The 17,948-nt window shown below is 45.3% G+C and overlaps 1 protein-coding gene across 2 annotated transcripts; it reads right to left on the bottom strand.

Moving 5' to 3' along the window:
- Positions 1 to 1,262: 1,262 nt before the first annotated feature.
- LOC109178891 (DNA-directed RNA polymerases IV and V subunit 4-like) lies at positions 1,263 to 5,660 on the bottom strand. 2 transcript variants are annotated; one of them, XM_019328437.1, is made up of 11 exons: positions 5,506 to 5,660; positions 5,179 to 5,251; positions 4,557 to 4,628; positions 4,349 to 4,408; positions 4,158 to 4,232; positions 3,472 to 3,583; positions 2,680 to 2,757; positions 2,554 to 2,587; positions 2,408 to 2,476; positions 1,585 to 1,674; positions 1,263 to 1,468 (listed from the first exon to the last, which is right to left on the bottom strand). In XM_019328437.1, exons 2-10 carry the CDS (start codon positions 5,240 to 5,242, stop codon positions 1,600 to 1,602), a joined length of 639 nt encoding a protein of 212 aa, XP_019183982.1. In that variant the 5' UTR covers positions 5,243 to 5,251; positions 5,506 to 5,660; the 3' UTR covers positions 1,263 to 1,468; positions 1,585 to 1,599. The 2 variants fall into 2 exon arrangements, with proteins under 2 accessions (XP_019183982.1, XP_019183983.1); XM_019328438.1 differs by having other exon boundaries at positions 5,179 to 5,255; positions 5,524 to 5,660.
- Positions 5,661 to 17,948: the final 12,288 nt, after the last annotated feature.

Genomic DNA, 17,948 nt, shown 5'->3' with positions numbered 1-17,948 from the left:
GCATATAACCCTATGGTAGTGATGGTTGGTGAGTTGGTCTTATTACCCCTCCAAGTAAGGGTAGATTCGGAAATTTTTTTTAATAAGGGAAATATAAAAGATAGAGTTTGAAAAAAAAAAAAAAACACACACACACACACTTAAAAGCATAGTCATAAATATTGTTAGATATAAGTATAAAAAAAAAATTAAAATACATCAAAATTTTATAAATAAATAAATAAACAAACCTGGAGAACTGAGCTCAAGTTCTTAGCTTCCTCTTCGCCATGGCCTTTTCCTTCCCATATTCCCTACACAATCTGTCTTGCTTGGAATCAAATCTAACAGCTCAATGCATTTCTCATTGTTCCCCAAATATCCTCCATCGCCTTTACACTCAAGAAGATTTACACACCAAAACTAAGCAAAAACAAATTAAAAGTAAAGGCATCATCTTTAGGACGAAGAACATTCAAGGTGCATGTTGATGGGTTTGAACATATATATATACACACACATGATATTATTTCGGATATTCGGACGGATCGGGTGAAAAATATACAAACCCTACCCAATTTTTAAATATCTAAAACAAGTTTTGATCGAATCGGTTTTTCTTCTTCGGATTTGGATATCCAACTTGAGCAAATGATCGAGTTTCGGATTGATTTGGTTAATCAGATTGGACGGGTATTGCACATGCCTAATTGAATCTTAGACCTTTCTTAAATTAAAACCATAACTTGCCATTGCACCTAACTCTATATATGGGGGTGGGGGGAGGGAGGGAGGAGCTACCTCTTAAATTAAAACCATAACTTGCCATTGCACCTAACTCCATATATGGGGGTGGGGGGAGGGAGGGAGGAGCTACCTCTTAAATTAAAACCATAACTTGCCATTGCACCTAACTCCATATATGGGGGGTGAGGGGAGGGAGGAGCTAGCTCCACCTCGGCCTCCAAGTGCCTTTACTCTGTTACAATGTAGTATCTGTTACCGCCTCCACTGAGGTTCGAACCCACAATCTCTCATATGAAAAATAATTTGATGCCACTTGAACACAAGGTCATTGGCTTTTTAGACTTTCTATTTAATTGTATTGAAATGCCGAATTCTTTTGACTTTTTTTTTTGGTTAGTAATAATCACTTAAGTAACAAGAAGTTGAATCCATCTTCACCTTCAAAAAGCCTAATAAGTTTTTATCTCTTATATTTAACTTTTAATTTTGGCATATTTTGTTCATTTTCTACTTTCAAAAATGTTCAACTCTGTATATTTCATCAAAGCTAGCAAAATATGTATGTATCAATGCCACATACAAATTTCGTACAATGAAAAGAAAAAAGGAGATAAAATAGAGGTTGTAAGTGGAATATGGCTAGTCCTAGTTGTTAAAATTTGGCAGACATGAGAGACATCATTTTCAAAATAGAGTCTGCATAATATGGTTAACAAAACAGGATCCTTCTTCTTCTTCATACCTGCACATTATCACAAACCATGCCATTATCTTCTATGATCATCCATGACACAACTGGATCGCTCTTTGAATCATTTTACGTGTATATTAAAAGAAGCAAGCGCAAGAGGGCATCACCTCCTTCTAAACGCCTTATGATGACTTCTTAAGCTTTGCTAATTCATCCAACACATTTTTTAGAGGCTCTTGCACCTTATTTTCCTTGCCCTGTGAGAAGTAAAACAAAAACCAATTTCAAGGGAAACAGCAACAACATATTCCACTATACACACACTCAAAAACACATCCCGTGTGCAATGCTTGTGTATTGGGTTCATGACTTGGAGGTATCGGGGTCTGAACTTTTTTTTTTGGGTATAACCAGGATTTCCACCGTCGAACACAGTGAATAATCCCCTAGCTGAATTGTAGGCACCTCTTTTAGGTGGGACAGCTAGCCTAGAGATTTAAGGCTGCTCCATTCCCAAAGCCAAGAATCGAACCCTTGACCTTTGGTTAAGGATGGATGAGTCCCCTTCCACTCAACCACACCCTCCAGGTTATCGGGGTCTGAACTTTGAATTCATGAAGTAATGAAAAACAACGACTCCAACGCTTCAAAAAACAAATTTCCGAATGTATTTCAGAACCATAATTCAATCTCACAAACCTAATTACAGCTTTAACTCATACAGCTCCTTACCCTTAGAAGATAAAAGGCATAGTCTTAATTACAAAAGATCTGGCCTCTTTTAGTTGCATGAAGAAATAAGAAAATTCTAGCAGAATATATGCAGGATGATAAAAAAAATTAAAAGGATTGAGAAACTTCCTTTTACTAAACAACCCAATAAATAAATAAATAAATCCTAAAGTTAATTTAACTTTTACTTTCAAAAGAAAATGACATGATCATATACCTCTCCAAGACTTCAAATTAAAAAGGACTAATATATTTTACCTTCAAGGATCGGACAAGTGCAAAAACTTCATCAACAGATTCAGGGTGAAAGTTGGCAATCATGCACATCTGCAATCCTAAGCATGTAAGTAAATGCATTGCAAGAATAGCTGAATATCAGATATTAACCACTTAAAACTAGATACCTCGCCATCAGATACACCATGCTCCTTCAAAGGTCTAATATGAGTTAATGGCACAACAGCTTTAGAGAGAAATAGCAAAAAGTGTATTCATATGGCATACAATGATTTACATTTATAAAAGGATACTGGAGTGCTTGTTTAACCGTCTTTGAATTCTCATAAAGTTTGTGTCTTCGTGCATACATCAGTCCATTGTCAAATGATCTGGTGGCAAAATAATAAATTAAAATCAGAAGACTCACAACCAGTTTAGAGCTTTGAATATAATTATGGTTTATGATTATGAAGGGAAAAAAGCACCTATGATTCCTAAGGTAAAAAAAAAAAAAAAAAAAAAAAAAAAAAAAACGCTTCATTTGTGGAGAAGAAGCACTCCAAAAAAATGCTTCATTTGGGGAGAAGAAGCACTCCAAAAAAAAACGCTTCATTTGGGGAGAAGAAGCACTCCAGAAAAGCTTCGATTTTATTCCTAAGTTTCTAAGCCTGTGACGCGATCCTAGATATCCTGGCCTATAACATAGCATTTGTAAATTCAATTATTCCATATTAGCTGTCCTCCAAAGTGGCTATTTTGTGATATGGGGGACCGAAATAAACACTTTAGAAGATAATTAAGGAGTAGATCAGTAACACCTAGTATCTTAAGGATTGAATTAACAAAACGCTACAACCTTAGGTACCAAAAGTATTTTTTCCTGATTATATGAATAATCAAAGATCAACACTTATGGATCATTGGCTTAAATGTATTGTACAATCCACGATCTTTGCAAATATTTAGCAAGTAGATTGCTTAATTTATAATCTGTCAATAATAAGAATTAATAAGCTTTAGTAAACATGCACATAACTAAAGAAACAAGAGTCATATTTTTTTTTATGACAAGTCATGAGTAAAAGGCATAACATGCTACCCACACAGGAAGTTTTATGGTTGGATCTTCAGAGAGTACAACCATTTGCTCCTGGATTCCATGCAAGATTTCTGCAGCCTCACAATCCAGCAGGCATTTAGTATTCCCAGAAATTTCTGCAAATCCAGAGATTAATAGTTTTAGGAAAATGAAACGGGGATACCAACTATAAATACAATTAGCAAGATATCCAATGTGGCACAGTTAAATCTTTCAGGAGTGAACTTCCTAAACAAAGGAAGTGAAGAACCTTGTCATTGCAGAAAGGTCACCTATTTAATTTTCCTTTGAATAACAGAATAGAAGAGTACCGATAAACTGAAAAGTAACATGTAGACGCTTGAAAGGAAGTTGAAGTAGCAACCACTATAATTTATAGGCAACATTTAGAACATACAGTTTGTTTTAACTTCTGAAGTCATGGAAAATACTGGGAGAGAACAAGGAAAATGAAGAAATAATTCAGGCACAATTTTAGTTCTTTGTTTAAGCATTTCAAATGTTTGAGAGCAAAGCCATCCTCTTTAAAATTAGAATTAGATAAAGAGGGAAAAGAGAAAAGAAGAAAATGCAGATAAGAGAACTAGAAAGGTAAAAATTATGTACTGCTATTCTATCAAGTGTAGTATCCAAGCTAGAAAAATGATTGGCAACTAAAAATGCATATTTAAGCTAAGACAGTAAACAAACCTTGCTCAACCCTGAGCTCCAAAGGAGTAGGTGCTTTTGCAGTTTGGCCTTTGCCACTTTTTCCAACCTTGTCTCCTTTTCACAATCACAAAATGTATTTCCACCAAAAATAAAAATAAATTCTGAAATGGAAAAGAAAGTGATTGCGTGGAAACATTTTTGGTATTCAATAATACTAATAGGAGCCTAACCTTTGCCAACTGGTTTATCTGCTTTCCCATTAGATTTCATGAAACTCCCATCCAGTGAATCTAGCATTTATAATATTGAACAACATTGAAGTCATCAAGCACCATAAATACCAGATAAGCATGAGATATTTACAGAAATATGTTTTTTTCCCCTCTTAAGGAAAAAATTGAACATAATAAGAAAAATGCTGTCAAACAATTATCTAACCATCAGAATCGAATTGAACTTTCCTTCCTTTCTTTGTCTTTCCTGAGCTGTCATCCTTCCCTTTTGCAGATGCTACAAAATTAAATACACTTTTAGAGAATTGTATTCGAACAGAACCCAATGGAAACATACACTGTTTGAACAAGTAAAACACAATGTATAAAATGCTTTCTTCATTAAACATGTTAAAGCATTAATTTGCACCTATTACTCCAAAAGAATAAAACAAGAATGTGTTTGCTACATAACAATTGTTGAGGATAATTTATATAAAATATAAATGTGTAGTCTAACTGGTTAGACTTTTAGTTGAGACGGAATACATCATTTAATTTGCTACCAATAAAGAGACTATGTCCTTGTGACCCATCAAAAAGTATTCAGCCCACACATGAGAGAAGGGTGTATAATAATAAATAATATATAAAAAATAGTATAAGTTTGGAAAAAGACATAAGCAACACTACATCCAGCACAATCCAATCACAGAAATTTCATATGTTAAAAGCACTAAGCAGCAAACACAAATACATACATACACAAAGAACAGAGAAAACCAATAACAGGACTAATCAAACGCAAGTATTGAGATAATAAGATAACGATCAAGGGGTGGAATTACAAGTTTTGAGAGCAGATTTTCCTCCATTAGGCTGCGATTTCCCTTTCCCTCCTTTTTCCGTCATTACTCTTCACTGAAAAATACATATACATATATACATACACATTACAAATACACAAAATCAAATATTCAAATGTTGTAACTTGTAAGACCGAGAAACAAAATGAAACCCGTTTTTGGGACTCAGAAGTACTACTGGTTGGTGACTTTATTCGGGGAAATAAAATGAAAAATATTTAACGAATTCTTTTTCTAGCGTGTGAAGTAATCAAAGAACTCAATTATTACTAATCGAAAAGCTTAGCCTTCAGAAAACTGCAAAATTACCTGAAGAGCGAAGAGGGAGGAGCTTCAACTGAGCAGTGCCGCCAATAAAGCAGAGCAGAGTATTATATTAGGGAGAAACGTGAATTGAGTGCAGAAGAATAGAGAAGAGTGAAGGGGTATACGTACGAAATATGGAGTGTATATATATATAGCTTATATATAAGGCGATCAATTGTAGCCGGTTAGGTTCACAACAAAAAAAAAATATTTTATTGGGATTTGGGAGAATATTTTTCTTTAAATTTAACAAAAAAAAAAAAGGATTTTGAGGGAAATGAATTCATTATACTTGTTTGGCATTTTATTTTTCCTACTTATTATTATTATTAGTATTTTATATTTGCGATGTGCAAAAAATTATATGTCCAATATTAATATTAAATAGAGAAAATTTTAATTTTAGTCCTATGACTATAGAGGTCTTGTTAATTTCACCGTCAGTGACTTTCAAAAGTGTGAATTTAGTACCTCGACTATGGAAATTTTTTCAATTTTGGTCACTCTGGCCAAATTATCGGCTAAATTTTGTCAAAAAATATTAATGGTTAAAAAATTAAGGATATTTTAGTCATTTCACCCCTCTTATATTCTTCCCCCGCAGTCCGTCTTTTCCAACGAAAACTTCGTTGTTTGAAGCCATGGCGTATGGCGTGATTTTTTTCCCAACGGAAACTTCGCCAGAGTTTTGTTGCTCGATGCGTTCCGGAGACATTAAGTTTCTTGCTTCCAATTCAGCCATTGCAAATGACCTAATCGCCTTTGATGACCATTTGGGAGCATTCTCTAGAGAAACAACTGCATATGCATTCAAAGTTGGGAGGCTGAGAGAGATTGTGGCTTTTATGGGTGAATGCTTGGAAAAAAAAGGGTCTGAACTTGAAGGGTTGCAGTGAAATTCTGGTGAGAGTAGCGAGGCAGGGAAACTTCAATTCCTCCGCTGCGAGTTGGACGGAATTTGTTGATTCCGGTGGTGGCAGTCGGGACGATGGAGACGTAGTGAGCGGCCATTTCATTCGATTCTTCGCTCCCAGCCGAGAACTTCTGGATAGAAGCGGACCAGAGAAATGACGGCCGTTCCGAAGACATTGAATAGCGTAATTGGGTATTAGGTATAACTGCAGAACAAGGACGAAGTTTCTGTTGCCGTCGAACACCTCAATGCCACCGGCTATCACCATCTTCTCCGATGAATTTCCACAGATCCGGAGAAGATATGGGAAGAAAAAAAAATACATGCAAAAGACTAAAATACCCTCAATTTTTTACCCATTAATATTTTCCGGTGAAATTCGGCCGGAATGACCAAAATTGACAAATATTACATAGTCGAGGTACTAAATTGACACTTTTGAAAGTTAGGCACTGAAATTAACAAGACCCCTATAGTCATAGGACCAGGTGTGATTCATATTAATATTATTGAGGTAAGAATTATAGAAATGATAAATTACTAAATATAACTATGGTAACATTTAATTAAAATCTAATAAATGAATTCAAACTTACCATTGAAGGATGCAAGAAAAAATAATGGGTATGCATGTACATGATAATAATAATGTGGAAAGATAACAGAAGTTATAACGGTAGGGAAATTTTTGTCCAACAAATTATGTTGTACAACTTTTAGAGCATAAGATACAAAAAAAAAAAAAAAAGGGACAAAAACCATAGGTATAACCTGGATTGAAACTTATTATATTTTTAGATTATTATACCTTCACATATTTTACTAGGATCAAAGAGTGAAATAGGCAAAAAATAAAGAAGTTTGACAAAAATAGGAAGCTTTTGAAAGTTAGACAAAAATAGGCAAAGCTCATTTGCCAAATGCATTTTTTCTCAGACCCGCGTATACACTACGAGAGACACGCAAGTCCCACTTGTGTGTCTCCTTGACCGGCGAAGACTTGCTTAGGTGAGAACATGAGAACAAATCGTGTGAATCCATCTAATATTTTTTAATGATCTAGATTAGATTAAGTGTGTGCGAACGCGAACTAAATGTGTGCAAAGGCGATTAAGTGCGTTTGCACACATTTAATTCGCGTTCGCACACACTTAATCTAATCTAGACAATTAGATGGATGCACAACTTATTCTCACGTTCTCACCTAAGCAAGTGTTCTCATTGGAACCCTATTATATATATATATATATATATATATATATATATATATATATATATATATATATATATATATATATATATATATATATATATATATATATGGTTCAGTTCAAATGAGGACAACAATATATAGAGGACTGTGAGGACAAATAATGGGCACACACAAAATTACTATCAGACACAATTTAATATATAATGGCACACAAGAATACATGTAAACATCAGGTTTCGAACCCAGGCTCTATTAATTAACAAATGTATGAACGCGACATACAAACTGTGGCACACGACTACATTCGGCCATGCACACGACATACAGACTAATGACACACACTACATCTGTCCTCACAGTCCTCTATAATATACTTGTCATCATTTGAACGCAAGTATATATATATATATATATATATATATATATATATATATATATATATATATATATATATATATATATATATATATATATATTGATACTGCTAATTCTACGTAAGCAATATAAAATAAACCCGAGACCAATTAAAGCAAGTAAAAGACTTTATTGATCACGGTAAAGGCCCTAAGTACAATCTACTTGGTTGCTCTGAGTGCCGACTGACTGCGGTCGGGATTCTCCAGTAACAACCTATCGATCGTCCAAAAGTCCTCTACACTGTAGCTACTGTGGGTATTTATAGCCGCTGTGCCGGGGACAAGAATCCGGCCGTTCGGCATGTTCTCCACGTAGCCACCACGTGTCATCCTCCCGGGTGCCCTATCTGTCGTCGTAAAGAGCTGCCACGTGTCCTTTGTCAGCTCTCTCGCCAAAGGGCTACCGCTCGGTGGTTAACACTACTGCTCGGGCAACTCCCGGTCAGACCCCGACCGGGTTCTTCACAAAGAGCCCGACCTGCTACCTGCAAAGACAAAAAGACAAAGACGAAGGCACCTCGGTCGTGGTAGAGCTATGGCGGTCGGGATATTCCCTACCAAAAGCCCCCCAGCCCGGGCCTTTTTGACCGTCCGGGAAAAACGGGACGGGATGAAGAAGCCCAAACGTCGGCCAACAAACCGACCGACCAGCTGTCATTCCCTCCCTCGCCACGTGTCGGCCACTGCTGGCCTCGACGACTGCAACGGTCGCCTCGGAATCAGTGCGGGTCGTGTCACGCAAGTGGATTGGTTTCCCGCCTAAATGCTCTCCTATAAATAGGCCCTTGAGGCCTTCATTTGAACTTTCCTCAATCCACTGAAGCAATCGGTACCCTCCGAGAGTCCCGAGCAGCAGTTCAGCGAACCAATCGAGCAAACCAAGCTTCAAGTTTTCTTCTAAGTATCATCAACCGGTAAGCTCTTAATTCCTTATCTTTTTCTTCGTTCTTAACTTTGCGTAGGAATAGGATAGAATTAACTCCGAACTAACTTCCCGAACCCCGTACTAACCCCGACCGACCTTTAGGTAGAACCACATGTCGGACTCGGATAGCCAAAACGTCTCGGTCGCAGATTACGACCACGGTTTCGAGCAGATCAGCGACGAGGAGATAGAGATCATGTCCGATTCTCCCGAAGTCGTTTAATGACCGGGGAAGGCTCCCGAGCGAGCCCCCGAGCAACAGGCATCCTCGAGCACAAGCGACTCTTCGGGATCGAGCTCGAGCGGTTCGGGAAACTTAGGCCGCGAGAGTGTGGTTATTAGAGAAACGCCCACCCGGGTGATAGGGGATCACCCGGAGACCATTCTACAAGGAGACGATCTGCCGGACAGTAGCGAACTGGTCGATGAGGAGATGACCGAACCGGAGATCGGTAAGGATGACGGGTTCGAATATTTGAACAGCGAGAGCGTCGCCCAACAAATGAGTGAACTGACGCATGGGGAAGCTGCGCGGATCGCGGAAAGACTAAGCGGTCGAGTGGAGTTCAACACAAGTCGGCGGCTCGGGAATGTTATCAATCGTCACCGGGGCAAGTGGATCGGGATGCACTATGACTCCCTACTAGCCCCGGTCGTCTTCCCATTCACCGCCATCTTGACCGCTTTCCTGGGCTACTACCAGGTCATGCCAGCCCAAATCTGCCCGAACTCGCATCACATCATAGCATGCTTTCCGCAGATTTGTGCTCGGCATAAGGTACCCTGCACGATGGAGCTCTTCAACTACATTTATCAGGTGAAGGTCCTCTCGGGCAACTACGGAGGTGGGTTCTTGATGGTGCAATCCCGAGAGGGAAGGTGCTCGATCGCAGGCCTGCCCGGGAACAACAAAGGGTGGAAAAGGAGGATCTTCTCGGTCAAGTACGACCCATGGATCCTCCCAATCGACAGAGTCTGGAGCACCCGTTTCAGGAAACAAGTCACGCCGGTCGAGACCCCAGCTTTTCGGGAGGCTGCCGTCCGGATCTCAAACGAGATCCACGAATACAAGATCTTCCAATCGGCAAAGAGCCTTAAAGCCGCCCGGTTACCAGATTCGGTATATGATCTGAAAGAGAAGTATAAGCCCGTGCCGATGGGCGTGGTGGTAGCAGGTCCTCCTACTCGGGGTAAACGGAAGAAGACAGGTTTATCCTTGACTAACTCTCCCGCTCGTAACTCCTCGAGCAACGAATCTACTCCCGAGCTAACGTAGTTATTTCTTTTGCAGATATGGCGCCAAAACGCTTCAACAGCGGAGCTCCAAAGTCTCCTCCCCGAACGAAGATAACTTTGGGGAAGAAAAAGACAACTGCTGGGTCTTCGGGAGGGGATTCCATCCCGGTTGCCCGACCCTTGTGCCCCATCCCGATCATCACCGACGAGGGCGGAGTCCTGGATGCCTCGGACACATTGGTCACCCGAGTGACCAGCAAGCCAAAGGGGCAAACAACAGAGAAAGCGGTCGAGGAAGCGGCCGGGAGCAAGAGGCAAAGGACAGAGAAGAGCCCGAGCCCAGCGGTCGGGTCTGCCATGGCTGATGCCTCCATACTATCTCGGATCGGCAATCTGACGTCGGTCGAGATAGACCTGACCAAGCTGAGCCCGACCCAATTGGCAGAACGGCTCGGTCGTGAGCTGGCCGAGGTAAGAGTTCTTCCTTCTTTCACTTTTGTATGAAGGACCCTCCATCGAGTTAACATACCATACTCTGCAGGTATCTCGGATCGGGGCGGCCCTCCACGACCAAGCGTTACTGGCCTCTGAGGCCATAAGGCTCAAGAAGGTCGCCGACCGGCGATTTAAGGAGCTGGAGGAGATGTCCGGGGAACTGAAGAAGGCCGAGGAGGCGCTGAAGAAGGCTCGGACCGACCGGAGCGCCTTGTCGAAGGCGTTGCAGAAGGAGAAGGAGGCTCGAGAAGAAGCGGCCAAGAAAAGCACAGACCCGACCGCTGCGATCGAGCACTTCTTTCGGGAGGTCGAGCCCGGAATGGCTTTCATTCGGCAGATGCGAAAGAATGCCGTTGCGGACGAGCTCTTCTGGTCCTTCGGTCATTGGGCGTACAACAGCGGCCAAAGGGATATGAGGGAAAGGACAGAGGCCAACATGAGGGAGGCACTCGAGGGCGAAGATCTCGAGCTGGTCTTGACCACCCTCCCGACTGAGGTCCCTGACCCTGGGCTGGACCCCTACGATCCCGAGATCGAGATCGTCGGCCCGAGCGGAGCTGCTGTTGAGAAGCCTACCGACCTGGCCGCCGCCGAAGCCGTAAAGAAATGAGGACTGCTGGTTTTATTTTCTTCTTTTGTAAACACTTAATCGGGAGCCCGGTCCCGAGTTGTACCGGGCACGTTTTGATTAATAACAAACTCTTTTATGTCTAACTTGTGCCTTTCGTTTTTTGCTTTACGTTTTTATCTTCAACGCGCGTATACCGAACGTAAGTGCTCGACCTCACGGCTATTTAGCCCGGTCGTGCATTATTCCACTCACTCGATATCCGACCTTGTGGCCTTATGGCCCGGTCGCACATCCAATATTTCGACGTCTCATTGGCCTACCCGACCGAGTTTATCCGATCCTAAGGCCTTGTCGAAATTTTGAGAATAGGTAAGCCTCCACGTTCGGGATATCTCCGAACGACGGACTTATGTCAACGTCATATTGGCCAACCCGATCAGGTTTACCCGATCTCCAGGCCTTGACGAAATTTTGAAAATGGGTAAGCCCCCATGGTCGAGTTTTTCCCGAGCGATGGGCCTACAGACACTTCCTTGTCCCAGCCCCCACACTATTGTGCTCTCGAGGCACGAGTGAGTGCGATAGTGGAAAGAAGTTGATTAGATCGGGGAATTATGCTGTATGCTCCTGGCTTCCCCGATCAAATGGCGTGACCCGATTGTCCGCCGAAGAGGAGCGTATTTGACCGGTCGATAAACTCGCTTCGGTCGATGTAACTTCATCTGCACACACCAAAAGGTATAGAAAATAACCGACCGGGCCGCCGTATACAAACGGTCAAGCAATCACCAATCGTATATACATTAGACATTCCCGCTCGCAGGCGGTTAAGAAATATTTACAGTAACAAATTTAATTACAAATGACGACCGGGACCAATTCGCAGGTCGAGCCCCCACTTCGTCCAAAGATTACAAAAAATAGGTTAGTGCCTAAACATAACGAGGTGCTCGGAATTCCAAGTCCCCTCGATTATCCGATCGGTTGTCGTCTCCAGTCGTTATGTACCCGGCCGTATGATAGCGCTGATGATGTACGGCCCTTCCCAATTTTGAGCTAGCGTTCCGCCTTCCAAAGGTTGACTGGCCTCCCTTCGTCGTAGAACATAGTCTCCCACCTGAAAATAACGAGGGTTGACCCGAACATCCTTCGAACTCTTGACCCGTTTTTGATACTCAGCCATACGCCGAGCAGCTAGCTCTCTTTTTTCCTTGACCCCGTCGAGATCCACGACCATCGCATGTTCGTTCTCCTCCGCATTGTAGGTTCTTTCTCGATCGGTCGGAATCCAAGCCTCGATCGGGAGTCGGGCCTCTGCTCCATAAACCAGGGCGAAAGGTGTTTCCAAAGTAGCTTCCCTCGGGGTCGTCCGATAAGTCCACAGCACATATGGCAACTCATCGGCCCAACTACGACCAGCCGAGTGTAGCTTCTTTTTTTAGACCTTCCAAAATCGTCCGGTTAACGTTTTCCACTTGTCCGTTCCCTTGTGGGTAAGCCACCGACGATCGGACGTGGGTCGTCCCGATCATGGCCAAGAAGTTTTGAAAATATTGGCTCACAAATTGGCGGCCGTTGTCGCTGATGAGATGCACGAGCACACCAAAGCGGGAAATCACATTGTGCCAAAGGAACCGAGCACACTGCTGAGAAGTGATCGTGGCTAAGGGCTCGGCTTCGATCCATTTAGAAAAGTAATCGATGGCGACAATCACAAACTTTCTCCGACCGGAGAGCTGAGGGAAGGGGCCCAAGATGTCTACCCCCCACCTAGCGAAGGGAATTGCAGTCGTTACCGGCTGATAGAAAGTTGCCGGTCGTCCAGGCATCCGGGCATACAGTTGGCACGTCTCACATTCCCGAGCTAACTTTTCACAGTCTAGTTGGAGGGACGGCCAATAGTACCCAATCATCATGATACGACGGGCTAACGATCGGACTCCTTGATGTGAAGAACAAATTCCCGAATGCAATTCCTTCATGACCAGATCAGCCTCGAATGCGATTAAGCAACGCATAAGAGGTCCTCCGTACGATCGCCTGTAGAGACGACCGTCCAAGACTTGGAACCTTGGGGCTCTAAGCTTGGCCTTTCGAGCACGCTGTGGGTCGTCTGGGAGTCGACCGTGCTCGAGGTACTCCTTCAGATCGGTGATCCAATTGTCTTCCACCGGTTGGATCGGATTGACCGGTAGACGATGGATGCTATGTTTCGGGATCACCAGAATTCGTGCTATCTTCGACATATGTTCCGGGGCGTCCTGAGTCAACTTAGACAAGATGTACGCGTCGGCATTATCCAATCGGGGTATGTGCCGGACGGTATATCCCCGGAACTGAGCTAGCTTCTCCATGGCTTGGTCTCGGTATAGCTGCAGACGCTCTCCATTAACTTCATAATCTCCGAGAACCTGCCTGACCACGAGCGCAGAATCTGTTTGAGCTCGGATGTATTCAGCCCCCAAGTCCCGAGCACATTGTAAGCCATTAACAAAGGCTTCGTACTCGGCTTCATTATTGGTCAGATGGAACTGATACATGAGAGTGAAATAGACTTTGAATCCCTCCGGGCTCGTGACCACCACTCCTCCTCCTGCCCCTTTCTTGCTACTCGACCCGTCAGTAGCCAACGACCACCACTCAGCCTCGGGATTCGCAACCTCGGGGGATCGGGTATCCCGGGCGGTGCACTCGACCAAGAAATCAGCCAAAGCTTGACCCTTGATGGATGGTCTCGGTCGGTATTTGATCGCGTACTGGGTCAGCATCAACGCCCACTTGACTAGGCGACCGGATGACGAAGCAGTTCGGAGGACTGGCCCGATCGGCTGATCGGTCAATACGCGAATTGCTCGACCCTGGAAATAGGGAGCCAACTTCTTCGCGACAATGTATAATGCGTAGACGACTTTCTCTAACCGGGAGTACCGGAGCTCAGGACCATATAGCGCGTGGCTTACATAGTACACCGGTCGCTGGACCCCTTCTGGATCGGTTCGGCACAATACTGCGCTTACTGCACGATCGGAGACGGCGAGGTATACGTCTAGCTCTTCTCCGAGCTCGGGCTTTGAGAGCACGATTGGTGACATGAGATACTCCTTCAGCTCATCAAAAGCTGCTCGGCATTCTTCGTCCCAGACGAATCCATTAACCTTCCGCAATACCTTGAAGAAAGGTAGAGCGCGCTCGGCTAACTTGGAGAGGAATCGGCTGAGGGCTGCTAACCAACCGGTCAATTGCTGGACTTCCCGAACGGTAGAAGGTGGTTGCATGTCCAGAATCGCTTTCACCTTGGCCGGGTTAGGCTCAATCCCTTTCTTAGTCATCATATAGCCGAGGAACTTGCCGGTCTGAACCGCGAATGTACACTTGGTCGGGTTCAGCCGCAACTGGTACTTCCTCATGATCTGGAAGCACTCCCGGAGGTCCCGAGTGTGGTCGGATCGGTCCCGACTCTTAACCAGCATGTCATCAATATAAGCTTCCATCGTTCGGCCCAGCAAATCGGCAAAGAGCATATTGACCATTCTCTGATAGGTCGCTCCTGCGTTACGGAGGCCGAACGGCATCACTCGGTAACAATACAGCCCGTCCGGGGTCACGAAGGCTGTCTTGCTCTCATCTTCATGGTGCATCATGATTTGATGATAACCCTTGAATGCATCCATGAAGCTCATCAATTCGGCCCCGGCCGTCTCGTCGACCATCTGGTGGATACTCGGTAGAGGATACGGGTCGAGCGGACAGGCCTTATTGAGGTCGGTAAAATCAATGCACATCCTCCACGCTGGGGGCTTAGGAACAAGAACTATATTAGCCACCCACTCGGGATAGATCACTGGTCGGATGTGCTCGATCGCCGCCATCTTCTTGACTTCCTCTCTAACAAACTCGCGGCGATCGGAAGAAAGGTGCCGGGTTTTTTGCACAACCGGCTTTGCTGCGGGATCAACGGCTAGCTTGTGGCAAATTACCGATCGGTCGATCCCGGGCATGTCTTCGGGCCCCTAGGCGAAGATATCGGCATACTCCCGGAGTATGGCCAAAATTTCTGCTCGGAGCTCGGGGGTAAGGGCCCGACCAATCTTAATCTTCCTATCCGGTCGGTCCTCGGATAGGGGAACTTCTTCTATCTCCTCGGAAGGCTCTGGCTATTCCTTCCGATCTTTAGCCTCTTCTTTGGCTATGGTGTTCACCCGGGAAGACGAACCGGAGTCGCGTCTGTTAACCGCTCGGGTGTAACACTTCCGGGCGGATTGGACATCGCCACGGACTACACCGACCCCATTGGTGGTGGGGAATTTCATGCACAGGTGAGGCATTGAAATTATCCCACCAATCTTCATAATGGCGGGTCGGCCCAAGATAATGTTGTGGACGCAGTGGAGGTTGACCACAACGAATTCTAGCTCCGTCTTGATCGACTTCGGGGCTGTGCCGATCTCGACCGGGAGCGTTATCTTTCCCTCGGGGTAAATAAGAGCCCCGGTAAAGCCAGACAGTGGTACACCGACCGGAGTCAGCTCCTTCCTGTCTAGTCCAAGCTTTTCAAACACGTCCAAATAAAGGACGTTCACACTGCTGCCAGTGTCGACCATAACCCTCTGGACATCCGTCCCTTTCACATCAATTGTGACCACGAGCGCCTCCATGCCGTGGTCACCGCTGCTGGGTTGATCTTCCAGGGTGAAGGTTATGGGCTCCATCTTTTGCCTCTTCCCGGTATCCCGGGAATCCACTATGGCGACCGGGCAATTACTCCGCGGTCGGGAAGCGTCTTCCAATCCACCGAAAATAACGTGGATGGTCGGCTTTCCTGCTGGTCGGCTGCTAGATGGAGGGTCAGGGTCCCGTCGGTCATCGCGACGATCATCCCTTCGATCATCTCTTCGGTCCTGACCTGACCGGTTGGAGCGGTGATGGGAGTGCCGCTGATCTCTCCGATCGGTATTCCTTTTGGGGTCTTCTCTCCTCCCCACACACTTGTCCAACTTCCCAAGATTGAGCAAATCCTCCAACAGTTGGCGCAAGTGGGTACACTCTTCAGTGTCATGCCCAGCACATCGATGGTAAGCGCAATGCTTACTCTTGTCAGGACCATCTCGATCGGGATGGGGAAGCTTGATGAGATTGCAAGACTGGGCATACTGCATGGCCTCCGCTGCAGATCGGTTCAAGGCCGTAAACTCGCCAGCCTGGTGCGGGATCGGGGATGGTCATCACCCGATCGGTGTTCCGCCCGGCCGGCCGGTTTACGGGACGAAGACCCGACCTCCTGCGAGCGCTTTACGGCGTTCGCTTCGCCAGCATTGGCATAATCTGTGACCCTTCGAAGGGCCTCCTCATAAGTAGCCGGGGGATGTAAAATAAAATCTTGATATAAATACCCCGCCCGGAGAGAGATGTGTAGCATGTGGGTGGCGGTCGCATCGTCCATGGGCTCGACCTCCCCGACCGCCGCTTTCCATTTGATGAGGAAGTCGGTCAAGCTCTCGCCTTCAAGTTGCTTGGCCTTCTCCAGATACATATAGGACTTCCTCACCACTTTGGAAGTAATGAAATTCCTCACGAACTTGATAGCCAAGGTGTCAAACTTGTCGATCAAACCCGGCTGCAAAGTTCGGAACCATTCCGCCGCCCGACCGGTAAGCGTGGAATAGAAAGCCCTGCACATTACGGTGTCTGACACACCCTTCAGCGTCATATTGCTGTAGAAATCGTTGACGTGAGCCTCGGGGTCTGTCCGGCCATCATAAGTTTTCTCTCCGGAGACCTTTAAATCAAGCGGGTAAGGCTGAGCCATCACCGCCGCTGTGAAAGGCGTCTGGTGTAGGGTCGGTTGGTCGACCGGGGGTGCTGCAGGGTGCGCGTTTCTGAATTGCGCAAACTCCGCCTGAAGGTTATAGAGTAATCCTCGGGTCTCGTTGAGCTCGGTGGCTTGAGCAGCTTGGGCTGTATCCCGAGCGCGTCGCCGTCGGTGAGATCTCGACCCGCTATACCCGGATGAAGCCTCCTGGCTGGCCTCCTGCATCTGTACGTCTTCTTGCTGGCGGTTCGGGTCTTGGGGTCCGAAACGCTGACGTATCTCCGGTCGAACACGATCAAAAGCTGCCGCTCGGGCAGTTTCTTCGGGGTCCTCCGCTTGGACGGGAACCTCGGCCGCTTGCTGGGCCTGCCCTGGTGCCTCCATCGCATCAGCACCCCCCGACCCCAACCGCAAATGAGCCGAGCGTCGAGCCCGGGAAGCGGACCGACGCTGCGGCTCTACCTGTGCGGTCGAGTGAACTGGAGGGGCGGCGGCTGGAGCCGTGTAAGCAGGCGTATATGGTGGATACCCAACCGGGGGAGTGTAGTACATCGGTTGGCCAGGCCAATACCCGTACGGCGGAGGTGGAACCGGGTATGGATATTGGCCGGGATACATCACCGGCTGTTGCTGATATGGCTGACCGGGTGTTGGGTATCCCGGTTGAATGTAGTTCACCGGTTGTTGGGCAACCGGGTATGTGTTAGACGGATGCGGCGGTGAGAGATTAAGATTCAGTTCCACCGTCTGACCTTGCTGTTGGGTGGCATGGTGCCCTGAACTCGCTGCGTCCGCCTGGTCCTCGGCGAAGTTGTTGTGAGCCCACGGATACATGATTGCAAAGAGACCGGGTGCTCTTCAAGACGTT

The sequence above is a fragment of the Ipomoea nil genome, unplaced genomic scaffold (assembly GCF_001879475.1).
Source record: "Ipomoea nil cultivar Tokyo-kokei standard unplaced genomic scaffold, Asagao_1.1 scaffold0873, whole genome shotgun sequence".
Lineage (NCBI taxonomy): Eukaryota > Viridiplantae > Streptophyta > Magnoliopsida > Solanales > Convolvulaceae > Ipomoea > Ipomoea nil.
Note: the sequence above shows the minus strand (reverse complement) of the source record. Positions and strands in the feature narration are given on the sequence as shown.

Bases quoted from the DNA above. Each gene is read 5' to 3' on its own strand.
- LOC109178891 (XM_019328437.1), bottom strand. From the start codon at position 5,242: ATGACGGAAAAAGGAGGGAAAGGGAAATCGCAGCCTAATGGAGGAAAA. The intron at 4,409-4,556 runs GTTAGATAATTG...TATAAATGCTAG, and splicing joins AGTTCAATTCGATTCTGATG to ATTCACTGGATGGGAGTTTC. The intron at 1,675-2,407 runs GTAAAATATATT...TACTTCTCACAG, and splicing joins CACTTGTCCGATCCTTGAAG to GGCAAGGAAAATAAGGTGCA.